This window comes from Salvia splendens, chromosome 15 (genome assembly GCF_004379255.2).
Source record: "Salvia splendens isolate huo1 chromosome 15, SspV2, whole genome shotgun sequence".
NCBI lineage: Eukaryota > Viridiplantae > Streptophyta > Magnoliopsida > Lamiales > Lamiaceae > Salvia > Salvia splendens.
The window spans coordinates 1,834,007-1,856,340 of NC_056046.1; the positions used below are offsets into that span (position 1 = coordinate 1,834,007).

Here is a 22,334-nt window from a genome sequence, read left to right on the forward strand (position 1 = left end):
ATAACGCTCCCCAATATGTTTAGGGAAAAGTTGGTGATTTTTAAGAGCAGCTTGGTGGTAAATTTGGGGGAAAATTTGGTTGAAGGTGCAGGTGAACATGTCATTCACGTCGTTTTCACAGTACGTGCTGCTGAAGCCTGAGTTATCTACAAGCAGCTTTTTCGCGTTCAAGGATGTGGTGGGTAGAGTGAGTGGTTCAGTGGCGCTTGAGTCGGAGATTGGTGCGTTCAACCTGATGGCAAAGATGGAGCTTGATCCTTCTAAGACAAATAGCAAATACTTCCACATACGATTTAGTCACAACAACAAATACTGGTGTCGTAACAACGCAGGGGATGGGTTTATCGTTGCTGTGTCGACAACGGCAGAAGAGGACATAACAAAAGAGTCATGCACCCTGTTCGAGGCCAGCAGTAGTAGCGGTGAAGGGGTGTTCAATCTGGTTCACGTCCCCTCTGGATTCTTCGTGGAGGTCGGAAGCGAACCTGATGGCCGTGCAGTGGTGGTGAAGGGAGCCACCGCTGCTAATAGGCTGACCTTTGTGAATTGGCAAACGATCCCTCGAATTCATGTCGGATGACCCAAACAGTGACAGCTCAGGTTATGAGATCCAGCCATTGCCCTCCGGGCATATCCGCATAAAGTCGGATTATTATAAAAAGTTCTGGAAGCGAGGCAATGACAGTCATCAGACCGTATACGCCGTCTCCAGCGACCAGGACACCGCCAACAAAGACACTCTCTTCTGGCCCATCAAAATGGATGAGAAGACAATCGCGCTGCGCTGCGAGGCCAACAACAAGTACTGCAGTCGCAACAGGTACACTACCTGAAACAAAAAACCAATTGGTGACTTATATATATATATATATGTTTTGATCTATGCAAAACTATATTTAAATACAGAAACACAGAACAAAATCATATGCAGGACATTTTTAGTTTATTTTTAGGTCATTCTAACAAATCATGACCTAAAATGATCTTAACATGACATCAAATTCGAATTTTATAGTATGAACTAAAACTGCTTAATAATGACTCTTCGTGCTTTTGGTTAATTATTGACCATTAGATCACTTAATCCTAAGGCCAAGATTTGGGGCTGTATTTCTTGATTTAGATGCATTCTTGTTTGGATCATCTCCCTATATATTTATATTTTTATTTTAATAGTTCAGCTCATAGTTTGAAGTTTGTACAATATTTAGAGTTTGCATTTTGATTACATCCCTATATATATATATATATTGGGTCCTGTTAGGTTGAGATTTTTTAGCTTAATTGAGAATTGAGATGCATTTTCAGCCACTCATTTTGAAATGTCAACTGCAAGTAGATTATGTCAACTAAGGGGTATTATCGTCATTTCATTTCAATAGCCAAAATATCAAATGTCAACAACTCGTATTAAAATGTCAACAACTAAAAAAAATGTAATTTTTTTTTATTTTTTTAATTTTTTTTTTAAAATTTTTTAAATTTTTTAAAATTTTTTTAATTATTTTTAATTTTCGCGCGATGTCAACTAGTGAGACATTATGTCAACTACGATGTGTAGCCTGCACATCAAATGTCAATAGCCCTGCACATCAAATGTCAATAGCCTGCACATCAAATGTCAACAGCTTATAGTTGACATTATATATGTGTAGTTGACATGAATTGTATATGTAGTTGACATTATATATGTGTAGTTGACATGAATTGTATATGTAGTTGACATTATATGTGTGTAGTTGACATGAATTGTATATGTAGTTGACAAAAAAAAATAAAAAAAAAATGAAAAAATAAAAAAATAAAAAAAAATAAAAAAAATAAAAAATCGGAAAAAAAATTAATTTTTTTAAAAAAAATAAAAAAATATTTATTAAATAAAATGTATGATGAAATTACAAATCTGCCCTTTCATAATTAATTAATGTAAAAATATTTTCCATGTGGCAAATTCTAGACCACTCATTTAATAAAAATGAGTGGCTTATAATGCATCTCAATTCTCAATTAGGCTAAAAAATCTCAATTGATCACAACCCTATATATATTTATATTTTAACAGGTTCTACTACGACTACCTGCACGCGGCCGCAGACACTATAGTCAACGAGGCGAGGTTCGAGGTGAAGGAACGGGTGTCGTCAAGAAAAATCTACGACGTCAAGTATCAGCTGGATGAGGCAAGGATATACAACAAGGAGCCATTCATAGCCGGGTCAGCCATGCTTACGAACAAATCGAATGACAAGGCAACCTTGACGAGCGCCATAACGTACGAAGAACAATCGACGTCTACTTTTACGAGTACTTGGAGTTTGACGGGAGGAGTGAAGGTCTCCTTCGAAGGTAACCTCTGCGAAGCTGTCAAAGGAAAAGTTGAAGTATCTGTGGAAGTGAAGAAGGAGTGGTCGTGGTCGGAAGAGACAGAGACGAAAAAATCGAGTACGGTTAATGCTTCAGCTGATGTGCCTGCTAACACCTCCATCAAAATTAGCTACATTGGAACTAAGGGAAGCTACAGTGTGCCCTTCTCTTACTCGCAGGAAGACGTTGATTCCGCCACCGGTGAACACACTGTAACACAACACTATGATGGTATTTACTACGGCTCCAATTATTACAACATGGACTTTGAGGTCGCCAAACCCATACCTCTCTAGCTTGGCATGCGTGGCGTCCAAACAATTTCCATATTCCGATTTCCAGTTTGTGTGCTTTCCCTTTCTTATCATCTCCAATAATTTCCAATTTCCAATTTGTGTGCTTTGCCTTTCTTATCATCTCCAAGATACATGTATCTGATGATGATACAGAGATATGAATATAATTATGGTGGAAACGTCAACCTTTTGGTTTTTCATCTTCTATTCAAATTATTTTGTTCACAGTCAGTCACCTATATTAGGAGTCCAAATTATAGAACCATTTCATAGGCATCTAATGGAATACGAGCTAATTGGAACATTAACAGTAACAAATTTCAACGACTTGAAATTTGTAGAGAGAAAGTAAAGTAACTAAGAGAATAATGTAGATACGACTCTCTTCTATATTATTCTCTCTCTCACCTTACTTTCTCTCCACTTTAACTATATATTATCATCTTCACAGAACAACGGCCAAAAAGAAATCAATCACTTGAGCTGGGACGGAGGAAGTACTGCACTGCTAACTAGTATGTGACATGCCTAAATCTCAAGAATTTGATATGATTCGTTTTCATTCTTGGAATAAGTTGACTATAGATCAAAGAATATTTTTATTTGATCAATATGGTTGGTATAAGTATTGGATAATTAGCAAATTGTATCACTGATTTTGGGAAGATAATATTATTGTTGATGATTTTCAAGCGGTATTTATTTTGACCACCGACATTGTACCATTAATTATGAACAAGAAAAAACTAATGCTTGTTGATGGTAGCAAACTGTCAAATCCAAGATAGCAGTTTTAATTTATAATGTAAGCCAGATAATTGAATTTAAAACAGAAAACAATATATAGACCTTTTAATAGAGATTAGGGATTTAAAATCGTTGGTTTTCATTTTAAATAATGAGTTGACAAATAAGCAGAGCTGAAATTGCCATGGCAGCCCATTTTGGTGAGCTGTATTGATAGGGTGCATGTAGGAAACCCATATGAAGATTTCTCAATGCCTGCCTATCTAGCCACTTTGTGTGTGAGAACAAGAGATGTGTGTGTATGAGTGAGAGACTGGCCATGCCTAACTTTGTGTGCTTGCAATGACTAATCCAGGAAACGAAACTCCTGTGTAATTGAACACAGTGAAGAAGAACAGGAGTGAAAACCAATCTTGATATGTGTGTGAGAGAGAGTCCACCTTTGTGTGCATGTGTATATGCAATGACAGATCCAGTAAACAAAACTTGTGGGATCGAATATAATAAAAAAGATCATTGCTAACATAATAAGGTAGGTGTAGAACGACAACTAGCACTGGTAAGAATGGCGGATGAAAAACATAAGTGGACTCCAACTTGTGACATCTTCAAATTAAAGATGAATTTAATGAAATTTTCTGTTTCTCGTTGATCGATCATGGGTCGATAGTGGGATCGATCAACCCCTTACATTGTATCACCCAACGTGGGTGGTGATATAATGATGATAAATTAAACAAATGAAGGAGAAAAAATAGTATGAGCAAGTTGGAAGTTTTATTATCTAGTGTCTTATCAATAATAGCAAAACACATTTTGTATTGCCTGCCAAAATCCTCTGAAAATTTCTGTTGGGATTTACGCACACAAGGCTTTCACACACTCAATAAGATCACACACACACTCACTGTTGTATGAGATCACACAATGCAGAAAACACACACACTCACACTTTGAGTATTGAAGATGATAATCTTGGAGAGAAAACTGGAAAACTCTTTATTGATTAAACTCTACTCTAAACTACATACACGGTGAGCTATTTAAAGCTCCATAATCACGTAGCAACTGCTACTAACTAACTACAAGAAGAATCAAGAAAGCAAGAAGAATAACCGCTACATCTCAGCTAACTAACTGCTGCTCCAACGGCTAGTTCGGCTAGGTTGCTTCTACCTTCTCGGTTCAAGACCGAACTCCTTCTTCGGCTCAATACCGAACTCCTTCTCGGCTTACAACCGAACTCTTCCTTCTCGGCTCATTCCAGCTCAACGCCGAGCTTCCTTACCGAGCTTCCATACCGAGCTTCCATACCGAGCTTCTTTACCGCTGAGCTTACCGACTTCTGCCTTCTTCTTCTTCTCGGCTAGTTCCAGGCTAGTTCCAGCTCGGTAAGCCGAGCTTACCGAACTCCTTTCTAGCCGAGCTTCTTCCAACTGAAATGAGCACTCCATTATTACAATTCTCCACCTGAGGGCTCATCTCAGTTCTTGCACAAACATTGATCCATTTCTTGCAATGATCAAACTTGTCTCTACCTAGAGACTTTGTTAGCATGTCAGCCGGATTGTGCAAGGTGTTAATCTTAATCACCTTCACTCTCCCCTTTTCATCTGTATTCAGCTTGGATTTGTCCACCAAAATCCATGTTTTGTTCTTGAGTAAAGACTCTATTTCCTCATTCATGGCTTCAATCCATCTTTCTCTATCTTTACTCTGCATAGCTTCTTTATATGTGAGTGGATCTGCACCATCAATACCTTCAGCTGCACACAGAGCATAATACACAACATCAGAGAACTTTGTTGGTGGCCTTGTTTCTCTTCTAACTCTGTCCCTTGCAAGCTGATAGTCCCTGATAGAGTCTGATATAGACTCACCAGCCTGGTTGCCCTGAGTTGGAGCCTCTTCTTTATCTGAATCAGACTCACTCCCCGAGTCAATGACTCCACCTGCTCCTAGGCCAACCCCCACAGGCTCCACCTTGAAGAAATCACCCTCATCTTCATTGGAGTCCGGCTTATCTTTTAGGAATGGCATCTGATCCTCCAAGAACACCACATCCCTACTCACCAAGACCTTCTGCTTACCGGGCTCAATACACCAGAGCCTATACCCCTTAACACCTCTCTGATACCCCAGCAAGATACATTTCAGAGCCCTAGCTTCAAGCTTACTTTGCCTAGCATGAGCATAGGCTGCACACCCAAACACCTTGTATTTTGAGTAGTCACTGTGAGCTCCATACCACATGTAATCAGGAGTTTCAGATTTCAGGGCAGTAGATGGGCATTTATTGATGAGATAGGCTGCTGTATACACAGCCTCACCCCAGAATCTGCTGCTCAAACCAGACTCAAGAAGTAGGCACCTCACCCTCTCTAGGATTGTCCTATTCATCCTCTCCACAACACCATTTTGCTGAGGATTACCAGGAACAGTCCGGTGCCTCTTCATACCCTTCTCTTTACAAAACAGATCAAACTCAGCAGACAAGAACTCTAGGCCATTGTCTGTCCTTAAGCATTTAACACTTCTACCCTTCTCTAGCTCAACCTCCTTACACCATATCTTGAACTTTGTGAGTGTTTCAGATTTTTCTTTAAGAATATATACCCACAACTTCCTTGTATAGTCATCAATGATAGCTAGATAATACTTTCCTCCACCAATTGAACACACCGGTGAAGGCCCCCAAAGATCACTATGTATGTAGTCTAAAGGGGCTGTAGAAGAGTGAATACCTGTAGGATAGGGTGCCTTCTTAGCCTTTCCAAGTATACATTGCTCACAGGGGTCCATCTTGTTGAAATCTCCAGAGATCAGACCCTTCTTGATGAGTTCTTTCAAGCTTCCTTCGGCTGGGTGGCCCAATCTCTTGTGCCATAGCATTATGGAATCATCTGACACTGCATTGCTTTCTCCATCAACAGCCCTAGCCTTCAGATAATAGAGAATATGCTCTCTGTCAGCCTCCATCATCACTGCATCTCCAGATTTCACAAACAATTTTCCTTGACTCATCAATATGGTGAACCCTTTCTGTTCCAGCATTCCCAATGAGATGAGGTTCCTCTTTACTTCTGGAATATACCTCACCCCAGTTAGGATCTTTATAGAGCCATCTTGTAGGCTTAGCTTTACCTTCCCTATTCCTTTGATCTGACAAATGTGGTTATTACCAAGAACAACCGTACCCGATGCTTCTTGAAGATCATGAAACCAGCTTCTATTGGGGCACATATGGAAGCTGCACCCCGAATCCATAATCCACCTATGACTGACCCCACTATCATTGATATTCATGAGTTGAGCCGGGGGATCAGCGCTCTCCACACAATCAGATTGATTGTGTCCCTCTGAGGCCATCTTTCTCTTCCATGCATGACAATCTTTCTTCAAATGTCCAGGTTTCTTGCACCAATAGCAAGCTCTGGTTTCCTTCTGAGCATCTGAACTTGAGGGTTTAGGGCCCTCAAACTTCTTCTTGAAGTTCTGCTTCTTGAACTTCTTCACATTCAAGGCCTCTGCAGCTTGAACATTGGAGCTTGCAGAGCCTCTGTTGGCTGTCTTCTGGAGTTCTTTGGCCATCAAGGCTGAATAGACTTCTGCATAGGTGATAGGTTTATCTCTTCCATAGATAATTGCATCACTTAGCTGGTCATACGAGCTAGGTAAGGCATTCAATGTGAGAATGGCCTTATCCTCATCTGAGATCTTGACATCAACAGATCCCAGGTCATCAATGATCTTGTTGAACTCCTCTAGCTGCTCAATGATGGACCTATCTCCAGAAAAACTATAGGCATACAGCCTCCTCTTGAGATACAGCCGGTTAGCCAAGGATTTGGCCAAGTAAACTTCATCTAACTTGTCCAAGATCTCCACCGCAGTCTTGGCTTCTTGAACTTCCCTCAAGACCTTATCTCCAAGGCACAGAATCACTGCAGAATGTGCCTTGAGCTGCATCTCCTCCATCTTTGCCTGAGCTTTTTCATCAAGCACTGGAGCCTTTCCTTTCTCATCTGGTTTTGCAAGAACTGCCGCCAAGCCTTGTTGAATTAAAACCGCCTTCATCTTCATCTTCCACAGGCCATAATCATTCTTGCCTGTGAACTTCTCTGCATCAAGCCTTGCTGCCATCTCTGAAACCGTTTGATCCTCTGCAAATCAGCTTCAATATCCCTTTCCCACAGACGGCGCCACTTGTTGGGATTTACGCACACAAGGCTTTCACACACTCAATAAGATCACACACACACTCACTGTTGTATGAGATCACACAATGCAGAAAACACACACACTCACACTTTGAGTATTGAAGATGATAATCTTGGAGAGAAAACTGGAAAACTCTTTATTGATTAAACTCTACTCTAAACTACATACACGGTGAGCTATTTAAAGCTCCATAATCACGTAGCAACTGCTACTAACTAACTACAAGAAGAATCAAGAAAGCAAGAAGAATAACCGCTACATCTCAGCTAACTAACTGCTGCTCCAACGGCTAGTTCGGCTAGGTTGCTTCTACCTTCTCGGTTCAAGACCGAACTCCTTCTTCGGCTCAATACCGAACTCCTTCTCGGCTTACAACCGAACTCTTCCTTCTCGGCTCATTCCAGCTCAACGCCGAGCTTCCTTACCGAGCTTCCATACCGAGCTTCTATACCGAGCTTCTTTACCGCTGAGCTTACCGACTTCTGCCTTCTTCTTCTTCTCGGCTAGTTCCAGGCTAGTTCCAGCTCGGTAAGCCGAGCTTACCGAACTCCTTTCTAGCCGAGCTTCTTCCAACTGAAATGAGTACTCCATTATTACAATTTCGAATCATTCCCACTACTCACCTCCTTCCTTCTACTATGTTCTATCTAAAAGGTCGATCATTTTCCATTTCCATATGATAAAAAAATATTACTAATTGCATCGTTAAACGGTCAAAAAATAGAACGGATGAATTCCAAGGACAGAAATCGTGAAAGGTAAAAACTTTATCACTGTTGTACTGCAGAAATAGCTATGATTAAACTATGATTAGTGGAAATCTTTGAAGTTTAAATTTAATCTTGTAAATTACAACCTTTACAGAGCGCATGCTAAAACAGAAGCAGCCAAAAGGAGGATTAATATTAGAGCTTTCCCCACTTCATATAAATATTTCATTATAAAATTTCAACCTATGGAGTACTACTTCTTTACTCTCTGAAATCTCATGCTCTTCACAAAGCCTTATCTTTTGAAAAACCATTTGCATCTTCTGTCAACTGTCAAAAATAAAATAATACTCCCTCCGTCCCCCAAAATTCGTCACCATTTGACCCGGTACGGGTTTTAATAAATGTAATAGAAAGTGAGTTGAAAAAGTTGGTGGCATGTGGGTCCTACTTTTATATATTAGTTTTATAATAAAATGTGAGTGTGAATGAGTTAGTGGAATGTAGGGTCCACTACAAAAAATGGTAAAAGAAAAAGTGAAAGGTGACACATTTTTAGGGATGGACGAATCTTCAAAAAAGTGGATGGATCAGGGACGGACGAATCTTCAACATGATTAATAGTGACAAAGAAGAATCAAATGGATAATATTGATTGGGGCAATGAGCTTCAACAAAGCTTGATAATGTCAAGCACAAGTAACCCTCTCTGCTTCAACAACAACAACAACAACAATCCAGCTACTGGCGACGACGGTTGGGGTTTCGCCTCGTTCGAGTCCCTCGACCGCCTTCTGTCTGCATCAACCAGCCTCACCGACGCCACCGCCACATCAGCCGAGCAAGACGACGGGATCTCCCTCTGGAATTCCGCGAAATTGACTAAAACATCTCCTTCAATTTCGCGAAATTCCGAAGAAATCTCTGAAGATCACCGCGGATCTTCAGCTAACGACAACAAGAGGAAGAGAGAGGCGCCGATTCCTGGATTAGTCATTACAAGCACACAAAGTTAGGCATGACCAGTCTCTCACTCATACACACACATCTCTTGTTCTCACACACAACGTGCCTAGATAGGCAGGCATTGAGAAATCTTCAGATGGGTTTCCTACATGCACCCTATCAATACAGCTCACCAAAATGGGCTGCCATTGCAACTTCAGCTCTGCTTATTTGTCAACTCATTATTTAAAATGAATACCAACAATTTTAAATCCCTGATCCTTATTAAAAGGTCTATATATTGTTTTCTGTTTTAAATTCAATTATCTGGCTTACATTATAAATTAAAACTGCTATCTTGGATTTGACAGTTTGCTCCCATCAACTAGCATTAGTTTTTTCTTATTCATAATTAATGGTACAATGTCGGTGGTCAAAATAAATACCGCTTGAAAATCTTAAGTGATTGATTTCTTTTTGGCTGTTGTTATGCAAAGATGATAATATATAGTTAAAGTGGAGAGAAAGTAAGGTAAGAGAGAGAATAGTATAGAAGAGAGTTGTATCTACATTATTAGTAATAACTAATAAGGAGTAGTTTATGAATTTATAGTTTATAATGTTTTTAGTCTTTAGATACGAAAAATAATAGTACTAGATAAGTGTTGAGTTGTTGCCGTCGCTTAGAATCCGGTTGTTCCTCTAGAACCGGAGCGGAATCGGCCCGAATAAAGGAAGACTATTCCGACTCCACTCCGGGTTCATAATCGGTATGTTTTGCCGGTTTAAGCTAACAATCACCAAAACGGTCGATTCCATGGCTAGCTCAACAAGAAACCATCCAATTATACTTGTCGGAACAATTGTTGAAGAGGTAATTGTCGGATTAGATTGTGAGTTTAATCCCACATTAATAGCAACATATTTTTCAACTAAACTCACAAATGAAGTTGTCCAAATTTGGATGCATGTATTGAGAATTTTGTCACATTCAATGTCGTCGGCTACCACCGTCCAAAATCCGGTTGTGGGACTAATGTCTCATCCCTAACGAAACGTCCCTCTCCCAACATTTTTCTAGAATTACCACCCCCACTACTAATCCCAAGAACTCCAACCTGGATGGCTATGATCTCGATTCAGCGTTCATACACAAGCTTATACATTTTTTTAAATCCGAGTCAAGTCAAAGTGGAACATATATTCGGGGGAGTGTTTTATTCTACAATAGTTTTGAGTTAACTAAAATATACTAGTAGTAATTAATTATTGTGGATAATGTAATAAAATTAAATTTGTGTTATTAGCATGTAATCTTGAATGTAGATTGATGGTCACATCCTGGATGGGGGTGTGGGTTGGTTGTTGGGGACCAAATTTCGAATTTATGAAACACTGGACAATTGAAATTTATTTAGTGCATATCATGCCATATTTAGATATACTAGTATATAATTCATTATGTGAATGAGACACATTCCCTATCTACGGACTTCTTTATCTTATTGTATTTATTGCTGTTTTATTTTTATTTTTTTTAATAGAATAATTTAATCAAGTGCATGTCTTGATTTTGTGTCGACCGTCGAGTAATATAATTTGGAAATAAACAATCACCCAACATTTATTATACGAATGGATGGGGGCCATAAAATCAAAATGATAAATTTGGAGAGGACCCTTTCTTTCATGATAGAAATTCGAATTTACTAGCAACGTCATGGTCGTCACTATGGAATCATCTCATAGTTCCAATTTTTCTTGTTAAATTGGTAACTAATGAATAACATATAGTATATTATATTTATAACAAAATAACAATGAAAATTATATGAATCAATATAAAATAATATTATCCAAAAAGACATTCCCATTTCCCATAAACAAATCCACTTAAAAATAAATTTTGCATACATCACAGTCTAATTTATAATTAAAAATAAATTTTGCATACATCACAGTCTAAATATACAATATAAATATTTATTTTTTGAGATCATTAGTTGAACTACTCATCGAGCTCCAATATTATATTGGCGCAATTTGTATTTCTAACTCTTGTCTCCCACTCAGAAAAAAATAAAGTAGGATTATAATGTTTAATCAAACGCATAAAATGCCACTAAAACTCATTGTGATTATTAATAAGACATTTAAGTTAAAAAATTAAATAAAATGTCTTATTCATAATTAATAAACCAAAACATTTTATTTCTTTGTAGAACATGCACCCATGCCCCTCCGCGTTGATTTTATCAACCACTTAAATATTTTGAATTAAATAAAAAGTCGTCGAGCTGTCCAAAGATTCATACATACAATATTACGATAATAGAAAAAACTTTTTCATAAAAATTATTTAAAATGTACTATAAAATAATTTTCAGTGTCCTTGAAATGCATATTTCATGCTTTTCTTTTTAGTTTGTTCCACAAAGTATATCACATTTTTTTATAAAATTTTATTTCTCTTATATTAATATAAGTGTCATCATCCAAGTGTGTCATGTATAGAGAGAGTGAAGTAGTATTAATGGATTATATGGTCCACATCATTAGGAGTAGTATTTAATTGTCTGAAACTTTTCATATTTTGAAACTAGCCTAATTTTGATGAATGGTCCAAAATGGTAAAACTGATCTATTTTTTTGATCGACAGATGTATAAAATCGAGTAAATTTAGGAAATGTCATCACAATCATAAAATTAATTGACTTTCATACTAGATCAATTTAATGTCGGCCAATTGGTCTTTATGTACATTATTTAGATCTTAGTTATTATTTGAAAAAAACATTATTAAATAAATAAAATTACATGAAAAATAAACTCTCTAAATAAATAAGGAGAATTAGAAATGCGTTACAATTTCATAAATTTGGGCAGATCTGGATCTAATTTTGGACGAATTCGGGTTAGCCCGTGTAGCGTGTACCGTAGACCTACCCACTAGCAAGGCATATGCCCATTCATACATCGGGCCGGAAAGTTAAATGGAGGCCCAATCATGGTTGGCCCACTATATTAATCATTCATATCGTTCAGTTATTTGCAGCAGGTGCGTCAACTGGTTGTACACGTTGGAAAGTTTTCGAACAAAGACCTTGAAGAAAAAGTTACTACCTCTTCCCACTTGATTGTCACATTTATTGTGAGCACATGTTTTAAAAAATGTAAAGAAAAGTGGATTGAATAAGTTAGTAAATTATGAGTCTCACTTATATATATATTAGTTTTATAATAAAATGTGAATAGAATTGAGAGGTGGAATGTGAGATCTATTTACCATTTTATGGTAAAAGTAAAATGTGATTCTTACTGTGGGACGGAGGTATGATTGTTTAATGGCTTAATTTGTTCATGAATCACTTAATTGAATTTTAAGGTATGGAAATTAACAGTTTCTCTTTCCTAACTAAAAACATGGAGTACTGAAAGATTAAAAATTACAAGGAAATTTGTGATGGCAATAAAGGAAAGACAAGACTGAATTTATATGAAAAAGCTAATCTTATGCGGTTCGATAATATGACTCGGGAAAGAACCGATGAAGAAAACCCGAGAAGGATAGATGGGAGGTGTTGTAGGTCAGGTTGAGGGTGGTGGATCAAGAGGTTTAGTAGAGTCGATGACAAAGTCAAAGTTGTAACAACTGACGCCGGTGTAAATACCATCTTCATAACCAGTTTCAGAGAATGTGCCGTCAGTGGAGCTCTGCTCCGACTGAGTGTAGGAGTAAGGTATATCGCACTTCCCCATCGAAGCCACGTAGTGAACCGTAGCGATAGTCCTCGGATCCACTTCTACTGAACCCGTAGCAGTAACCGTTGTAGTAATAGTCTTGGCGGTGTCCCACTCGAGCGTCTCTGTCGCTTCAAAGCTAACTTCGATAGATTCGTCGACGATAAAAGGAATGCCGGCCTTGATGGTGGCTTTGACCCCCGCCGTCAAAGATGTGCTGCGGCTGAAGGTATAACTCTTGCTGTCTTGGTACGTTAACTGCACGCCAATTCCACCCTTTAGATTTGAGTGGTTGGTTGCTGTGGTGGAGCCGGCCAAGTAAGGAATGACGTCATAGATCCTCGCGTCCTCCATCCGATACTTGACCTGGGAAATAGTCCTGTTCGTCACGAGCTCCTCTACTGTCATCCTTGCTTCGTTCACGATGGTGTCAACCGCCGCGTTCAGGCACCGATTCTTGCCCTTGTAGTCGTGGCTTTTGCAGAACCTGTTGTTGGCATTGCAGCGAAGTGCGATGGTGTCCCCGTCGACTCTCACAGGCCAGAACAGAGTGTTGGATTCGCTTCCAGGGTCCTGGTTTGACGCATATATCCAGTCATACCCGTACTGCCAATACCTAATCATGATGATGACGCACCTCAATTGATACTACTGTAACTGAATTGTAAATGATTAACTAAAAAAAACTCGCCGTTTTTTTATATACATGTTGAAATAATCAGATTTAATCCGGAGAGAGCCGTTGGGCTGGAGGAAGACCCGGTGGCCGGCAACCACGCTGTTGCGATCCTCGGCAGCGAACTGCAAGTAATGATGGTGTTCCGCCCAGATGCCCTTGAGGTAGCTCTGGTTGAAGCCTTTGAAAGCGACGTGGCTAGGAAGTTTAACCAGCGTGCTCCAATTCACAAATTCTAGAAGGCCCTCATCGTCCTGGGCATTTGGTGCCACGTGGAGAGGGATGGGGTCTGGACTGCCAGCAGCGTCTGCGTCTCCGACCACCCGGTGCCCGGTCTGGACGTGGCGGAGGAAGAAGACCTTCTTGGAGATGTGTTTATCAGTGGATATTTGCTCAAACAAAGTAGAGGAAGGGTCGGTGAGGTGTTCCACCGGCTTGATGGATTCAGCCACAATCAAGTTGTTGTCTGGATTTCTCTGCCAGTATCTGTTGGAGCTGCTGAAGCGAAGGTGAACATAACGCTCGTTGATTGAGGATGGTTCCACTTCGATCTTCGCTCGCTCGCTGAACTTGCTCTGTGTTCCCATAACTACCGACTTGCTCACTTCATCGCGCACTGCACACCGCCCGCCGCTGAAGTGAGTAAATGTGATCACGATGAACCTTGTTAGCTTCTCCGACATCTTACTCCAACCTAATGTAGTACAGTATCACATTTCACAGACAGATTAAATCCACTATTATTCTAGTAATAAACTCATAAACTAAAGGACAGGATTCATGTTTACCGCGCGCTTTCTTCTTTCCACCTTACTTATGTTGTGATGAATCATGATCTCCTTCCCTCTATTCTATTTATAGATACATTTAAGTGTACGTGTGGTTAATATTCTACTGTAATTGTATCACAAACAAATCAACTTACCACCAGGGTATAATTATTTTTTACCTATAGTCTATAGAGGGACAATCCAAAACAAATACGTTCGCCACATGTTTTAAAAAATATACAGAAAAAGTAGGTGGAACAAATAACATAATATGAGACACATTTTTATATAAAATTTATACTAATAAAATATGTGTGAAATGAAGTAGTGGAATGTGAGATATATTTATCATGTCTAGTAAAAGTGAACCAAACTCCTAATCGGCCGACGTTCTAAAGTGGCAAATCAAGACTACTAATAATGGACGGATTTAATACTCTCCCGTCCTATAAAAATATGTACACTTTCTATTTTCGTCCGTCCCACAAAAATATATGCATTCCATTTTTGAAAAGTTATATCAATTTAATAATATAGGTCTCACTATCTATTAATACTACTTTAACTACCAATCATCTCTCTTCATTTATCATATCATTCTCAATCTCTCTTACTTTATCAATTTTGTTTTAATTCTCGTACCATACCTATTGCCCATATTTTTATGAGATAGAGGAAGTATGATTTAACTACAACAGAAGAGTCAAAGTATAAATGTCACTCAATGCTATCCAAGCCATTTAAGACATTTCTTTTGGACGTGAAATTTAAGTGAAGAGACTAAAGTAGAAAAAAAGTAGAAAAATGAAAGAGAAAATAAAAATATATATAAGTGGAATACAATTAGTATGAGCAAGTTGGAAGTTTTATTATCTAGTGTCTTATCAATAATAGCAAAACACATTTTGTATTGCCTGCCAAAATCCTCTGAAAATTTCTGTTGGGATTTACGCACACAAGGCTTTCACACACTCAATAAGATCACACACACACTCACTGTTGTATGAGATCACACAATGCAGAAAACACACACACTCACACTTTGAGTATTGAAGATGATAATCTTGGAGAGAAAACTGGAAAACTCTTTATTGATTAAACTCTACTCTAAACTACATACACGGTGAGCTATTTAAAGCTCCATAATCACGTAGCAACTGCTACTAACTAACTACAAGAAGAATCAAGAAAGCAAGAAGAATAACCGCTACATCTCAGCTAACTAACTGCTGCTCCAACGGCTAGTTCGGCTAGGTTGCTTCTACCTTCTCGGTTCAAGACCGAACTCCTTCTTCGGCTCAATACCGAACTCCTTCTCGGCTTACAACCGAACTCTTCCTTCTCGGCTCATTCCAGCTCAACGCCGAGCTTCCTTACCGAGCTTCCATACCGAGCTTCCATACCGAGCTTCTTTACCGCTGAGCTTACCGACTTCTGCCTTCTTCTTCTTCTCGGCTAGTTCCAGGCTAGTTCCAGCTCGGTAAGCCGAGCTTACCGAACTCCTTTCTAGCCGAGCTTCTTCCAACTGAAATGAGCACTCCATTATTACAATTTCGAATCATTCCCACTACTCACCTCCTTCCTTCTACTATGTTCTATCTAAAAGGTCGATCATTTTCCATTTCCATATGATAAAAAAAATATTACTAATTGCATCGTTAAACGGTCAAAAAATAGAACGGATGAATTCCAAGGACAGAAATCGTGAAAGGTAAAAACTTTATCACTGTTGTACTGCAGAAATAGCTATGATTAAACTATGATTAGTGGAAATCTTTGAAGTTTAAATTTAATCTTGTAAATTACAACCTTTACAGAGCGCATGCTAAAACAGAAGCAGCCAAAAGGAGGATTAATATTAGAGCTTTCCCCACTTCATATAAATATTTCATTATAAAATTTCAACCTTTGGAGTACTACTTCTTTACTCTCTGAAATCTCATGCTTTTCACAGAGCTTTATCTTTTGAAAAACCATTTGCAATTGCATCAATAATATAAACTATTAATCCAAGTACTGCTCATTTTCCAGTGTTGTACTATAGGAGTATTAAAATATACATGAATCCTCCTGTATAGTACTAGTATTATTCTTTCTATATAATCTTGTATTCCAAATCAGCACAATTCATAACTAATTCTTGACTCTGCTCCTCTTTAAGGTATGCATCTAAGAATTTATCTTTTTCCTTTTTTGTTTCTTTATTTTACATCATATACTTGTCCAAATTTTGTTACCTCAAAATTTTTTTTTTAATGCTTTATAGTGACAGAAAAGAATCAAATGGATAATATTGATTGGGGCAATGAGCTTCAACAAAGCTTGATAATGTCAAGCACAAATAACCCTCTCTGCTTCAACAACAACAACAATCCAGCTACTGGCGACGGTTGGGATTTCGCCTCGTTCGAGTCCCTCGACCGCCTTCTGTCCGCAACTCCGCATCAACCAGCCTCACCGACGCCACCGCCACATCAGCCGAGCAAGACGGCGGGATCTCCTCCGGAATTTCGCGAAATTGACGAAAACATCCCAATTTGGCGAAATTCCGAAGAAATCACTGAAGATCACCGCGGATCTTCAGCTAACGACAACAAGAGGAAGAGAGAGGCGCCGGTCGAATCAACGAATCTCGATTTCCGGTCGAAATTTTCCGATCACGGCGGCGGTTTCCGGCAAAAACCCAAAAAGGCGAGATTAGAAAATCCGGTTTCGTCATCGTCGAACATCAGTTTCCAGTCATCGGCCGACGAGGCGGACGCGGAGGCGATCGCGCAGATGAAGGAGCTAATCTACCGCGCGGCGGCGCTCAGGCCGGTGAGCTTCGGCGAGGAGGCGGCGGAGAGGCCGAGGAGGAGGAACGTGCGGGTTTCGAGCGATCCGCAGACGGTGGCGGCGAGGCAGAGGAGAGAGAGGATCAGCGAGAGAATCAGGGTTTTGCAGAAGCTGGTCCCCGGCGGCGGGAAAATGGACACGGCGTCGATGCTGGATGAAGCGGCGAATTATCTCAAATTCCTCAGATCGCAGGTCAGAGCTCTCGAAGCGTTGGGGAAGAAGAGTTTGATTGATCCGACGCTCTATAATTTTCCCGCGAATTTTGCATTTTCGCCGTTGCTAAGCTACCAGTTTGCCATACAGCAGCAGCCCCGGTTCTCGCTGTTTTAGCGTTTTAACGAAAATGTCTCATCCTATGGTTAATTGTAAAAAGTTTTAAATTTTGAATTAAAAATGTGCTGACAAAAAAATTCGAACGAGTAAAAAGGGCAAAATTTCATCTAGAATTTTTTCGCAGGACATTTTATTTCCGAAATGAAACCGTATGGTAGTACTTTTTTGTGGAGTAATTAATTGCCCTTATTTTCTGTCTTTGGTTTGACATGTACCGAACCCGCATTTGGTGGAATTCGACTAATCATATTCGATCGAATTTACAGATTAATGCTAATCATATTCGATCTTTTCTGTCTTTGGTTTGACATGTACCGAACCCGCATTTGGTGGAATTCGACTAATCATATTCGATCGAATTCACAGATTAATGCTAATCATATTCGATCGAATTTACGGATTAAGGTCAAAAGTTTTTTAGCAGATGGCGGGATTTGAACCCGTGACCTCAAGGTCGCCGCCCAACTGTCCTACAACTCCATGGTTATAATTAGGGCTGGCAAATTGTGCGGATTGGGTCGTTATCGGGTCAACCTGATAACGACCCAACCCAATAAGGCCTAACCCGAACTCGACCTGTTAAGGAAACTGTAAATCCGAACACGAACCCGACCTGCTACCTTCAAATCCGAACACGACCCACACCCGACACGAACCCGTTATCGACACGATATAATATGGGTTGACACGACACGATAACGACCCGAACCCGATATTAAACGATTAAAACATGATATTACACGATTAAACCTTATTTTTCAACCTAATTTACACGATTAAAATTTGTTTTATACTATTTAAACCTAACTTACAAGAAATTAAAAATTAAATCAATATACATATTTTTTAAATAATAATAAAAATAATATTATTATTTCTTAATGGGTTATCTGTATCCGACCCGCACCCAACCCGAAATTATCGAATTCTTAATGGGTCAACCTGATAAGGACACGGACCCAATAAGACTTGACCCAAACCCAATAATTTCGTCCAGATTCGTATCGGATTATCGTGTCTTGTCAAAAATTGCCAGCCCTAGTTATAATTACCTTATTGGTTGAGATATTTTCGATAAAATGCTAAAATGATTGAGTCCAAATGAAATACTCCTATTGGCCTTTCTTTTTTTATTGGTTCCCTAATTTAAGTTTCTTGAGCTAGGTATGAGTGTAGTTGACATGATAAAATAGGATTATTGTCCCTTTTATGACTTGGTAATTATACTCTATCATCATTAGATAATGATGTTTTATGATTGCGAAATTGTGCTTTAACATGCTAAAAGGTTGAAGGATCATAATTATGAAGCCATCATTAACATTGCCTTTTTTCATTGCTTTAAGTTGTTACTTGTATAAATCATCTTTTAATGATGAGTATAATCATGACACCCACAATGCAAGACCACTATAAGTGGCACTCCAAATATAAAATCAACAAGGGAAAGTGGACTTCAGATCACCTTTTCCATCTATAATGATTTTTTACAAGTGTTATATATAAATATAATGTTTAACTTTGATCGTTGTTGGAGCTTATTTTTACATTATATAAACTGAATAGTAACTTATTTTTCCAAATATTTTAAAAATTTATAAGCTCCTAAACAACTTATATTGATGACGTTTTGTACTTATACTCCTACTACTTAAGTGCCACTTTATCTTGGGAGAGATCTAGTTTGTTTGTATTAAAATATTTAAGGTATTAATTAATTTAAGTAATTAACCACAGTGGCAAACATTCTCTTAATGTAGAGTAGTGCGTGTCTCCTTGATTCAATCCAAAGCGTGACCCTTGAAACTCACCATTCTCAGAACAAAAACATTAATGCTACGCACATGTTTTATGCTTCTTTTTTGGCAATTTTTGAAGTGGTTTTTTTGAACTCATCATCCCAACTTGCACGTGCATACACCTTCTGTTACTCACTGTTCAATTTTTTTGTGGCCACTAGATTATTCACCATGGATTAAACAAATTTAATTTGTCTGAGAAATATGTATGTGAGTTTGTTTGGTTTCAGGGGAAAATGTGCTCTTTTGATTTAGGGAAGACAATTATTAATTTGCCATGTACATTTGTTACAAATGGCGCATGCAAAAGAAACAATAACAGAAGCAAAAACGACACTAAGGTTTAACGCAGTAAATTCCAAATTATACAAATACCACAATTTAGTAGTAATTTATTAAATTACTTCTTATTTAGTTATGAATTACATAAAATCTCTCTGAAAGGCACATCTCTAAAGCCACCTTAACTAGGACTTGATCAGACTTTTATTGGGCCCATTCTTCAGAACTTTCTTTAAAAGCCCAATACATGAATCATCTATTACTTACCAAAATAGAAATTCTAATTACTATTACTCAATGCAACTCTGTAATGGATTATGGTGTCTTTGCACTCATACAACACAAAGAAATACAAGATGCAAACGAATATGATCAAATGCCACATAATTTTCATATAGGTTCATACTGATTTAGAGGGAACAAAACTCCTCGATACACACAATGATGTTGCAAGATCCTAGTTTCGCAATTCGAGCAAGATTCATACAACAGCAAGTCCATATTCATACATACAAATTGCCATATTCATATATATTCACATAATACAACACAAACAGCAATGAGTTAGGAGGTAGCACCTTCTAAGATGAACTGCTAGATGAAATGATGAAGAAGAGGGCATTGATGAAGATGGGCTAGCAGTTTATGGTGAATGAAATAGTATCCAAAATGCAGTCTTTTTCACAAAATTTCTGCAATCGTCGATTTCCATCATGTATGCTTGAAGTTTATTTACATTTCTAACTTGCATGGTACAAACAAAAAATTGGTGTATTCTTAAAGAGGGAAGCAGCTTTGCATATAGAGTTTCCCCTTGAAAGATCGGCCGGTTAGTCTTTGGTCGAACGTATTAATCCTGCCGTAGAATAGGTGACAAGATATAGTCAATCTGGTAACATACAATAACAATCAACAGAGACATGTTAAGACAGAAGCTCAGACATCTCAAAAACTGCTAATTTAAGAGAGCACATGATGAACTTAGAAATCTTGAAACAATAGTACTAAAACAACTTCAAGAAGACTTGAAAACAACAGTTTTGATGAAACATATACATTCAGAAAAATGATTTCTTGGCCTAAATGAAGGGTATAACTTGACACAAAAATCTGTTTATGTTCTATTCTAGCACAAAACATGTGAGTTAAAACAACCATCAAGAACACAACAATAAAAACAAAAAAACAAAGTGTATTCCCAATAAAACTTTACCTAACAAACCTCACAAGATTTACACCACTTTGCCTTTACACCCCCTTACCTCTTTTAAGCCTATTTTCCTCCCTCACTCAATCTTCCACGCATACAGAAAGAAGCACGTCTCCGCGGCCTTTGAGTAGCTCCTCGCAGAGGAGTACTTGCTAGGGCCGCTGCAGTCACTCCCATCGCACTGAGTGTCGTCATCACCCTCACTGTCCCCCTCGCCCCCGGCCTTAAAGATGAAGAGGCCGTGTCCCGTCCCAGGCGAGCAGAACAGCCATGCGTGCACGTCCCAGAAGACCTGCACAGGCTGATTATTCACTACCACAGTCTGGTTGCCCCTGAATTTCCACTGCAAGTTCCTAATGTGTATCAACACAATCCCATTTATACTAATCCACATCTCTGGATCCTTATCCCCCGCCGTCGAGCTCTCCACCACCACGTCGTGCTCCCTTCCCTGATCGAACCTCACCCTAGTGGAGAACGACTTCTTGCCAAACACATGCTCCTCTTTGTAATACATCAGAGCCTCGAGCATTGCAGCTCGAGCTTTCGTTATCTTATACGCCTTCTTCTCCATGTCACCGAGCAACAGCACAACCTCCTCATCGAAAACCAATGCCACGTAGAAGTCTTTACTCGGCTCGGGGCCAGAGAATGTGGCTGATCGGAAATCCCAGTAGAGCTCGAGCTGATTCCCATCAACCATGAAAGTTTTGTTGCCTTTTCTCGACCAAAAATGCCAAGGTTTAAGCTCGAGCTTGCACGAGCAAACTTGATCACGCTCAACGCTTTCCACAGAGATCCACAACGAGTTCAACATGATGTTCCTGCTCCACACCACAGTCGCATTGCGCCAGTAGCCGGCAATGTGCGTCTGATACACGCAGCTCACCGTGCACTGCGTGATTTTCTGATCACTTGATCTCGCCGGAGATTGATTCGCAGAGGATATCGAATAGATGCTAGACATATTTTATTCTCTTTTTCTTCGTGTGATGAATAAGATTAAGAGATTCTTTCTCTCTGGGGCAATTCTTCAAACAGGTGGCGAATATTTTTGGATTAGGGGAAACTGATTTGGGGTGGATTGGATGGAAGCGTATTGGTTGGTCTGTTGGAATCCACAGAGTTGAATTCCAACAGGTTGATACCTATTAGGAAATTTTCATGGAAATTTCACCTGGGGATTATCTTAACTATATTTCCTCTTCTGTTCTCTCTCTCTTTTTTTCTTTTCTGGAGAAAGGAAAAAAACAAGAGGAAATATGTGGAAGAAAAACAGTTTTGTGAGAGAAGAGTCTCTTCAAAAGGAAGGGACCTAAATCCAAAGACTTCCTCGCCTCTACGTTGTTTCTAATTGATTATTATTATATAATTAAATAAAAAATTTAATTGAAATGTTATGAT

The 22,334-nt window shown here is 38.8% G+C and overlaps 4 protein-coding genes across 6 annotated transcripts; 2 read left to right on the forward strand and 2 right to left on the reverse strand.

The window, feature by feature from the left end:
• Nucleotides 1-758: 758 nt before the first annotated feature.
• LOC121768611 lies at nt 759-2,660 on the forward strand. The gene is made up of 2 exons (XM_042165140.1): nt 759-820; nt 2,063-2,660. Exons 1-2 carry the CDS (start codon nt 759-761, stop codon nt 2,658-2,660), a joined length of 660 nt encoding a protein of 219 aa, XP_042021074.1.
• A 10,137-nt stretch (nt 2,661-12,797) lies between these two features.
• LOC121769333 lies at nt 12,798-14,556 on the reverse strand. The gene is made up of 3 exons (XM_042166110.1): nt 14,490-14,556; nt 13,732-14,395; nt 12,798-13,641 (listed from the first exon to the last, which is right to left on the reverse strand). The coding sequence occupies exons 2-3, from the start codon at nt 14,382-14,384 to the stop codon at nt 12,873-12,875; spliced, it is 1,422 nt and encodes a 473-aa protein (XP_042022044.1). The 5' UTR covers nt 14,385-14,395; nt 14,490-14,556; the 3' UTR covers nt 12,798-12,872.
• Nucleotides 14,557-16,397: 1,841 nt separating this feature from the next.
• LOC121769334 (transcription factor bHLH87-like) lies at nt 16,398-17,744 on the forward strand. The gene is made up of 2 exons (XM_042166111.1): nt 16,398-16,632; nt 16,738-17,744. The coding sequence occupies exon 2, from the start codon at nt 16,755-16,757 to the stop codon at nt 17,634-17,636; it is 882 nt and encodes a 293-aa protein (XP_042022045.1). The 5' UTR covers nt 16,398-16,632; nt 16,738-16,754; the 3' UTR covers nt 17,637-17,744.
• Nucleotides 17,745-20,397: 2,653 nt separating this feature from the next.
• On the reverse strand, nt 20,398-22,293 carry LOC121766548. 3 transcript variants are annotated; one of them, XR_006043028.1, is made up of 2 exons: nt 20,934-21,897; nt 20,398-20,576 (listed from the first exon to the last, which is right to left on the reverse strand). XR_006043028.1 is itself a non-coding variant. In XM_042162807.1 (2 exons), the coding sequence occupies exon 1, from the start codon at nt 21,895-21,897 to the stop codon at nt 21,007-21,009; it is 891 nt and encodes a 296-aa protein (XP_042018741.1). In that variant the 5' UTR covers nt 21,898-22,293; the 3' UTR covers nt 20,398-20,576; nt 20,983-21,006. The 3 variants fall into 3 exon arrangements, 2 of the variants coding, with proteins under 2 accessions (XP_042018741.1, XP_042018742.1); XM_042162807.1 differs by having other exon boundaries at nt 20,983-22,293; XM_042162808.1 differs by having other exon boundaries at nt 20,398-20,609; nt 20,983-21,897.
• Nucleotides 22,294-22,334: the final 41 nt, after the last annotated feature.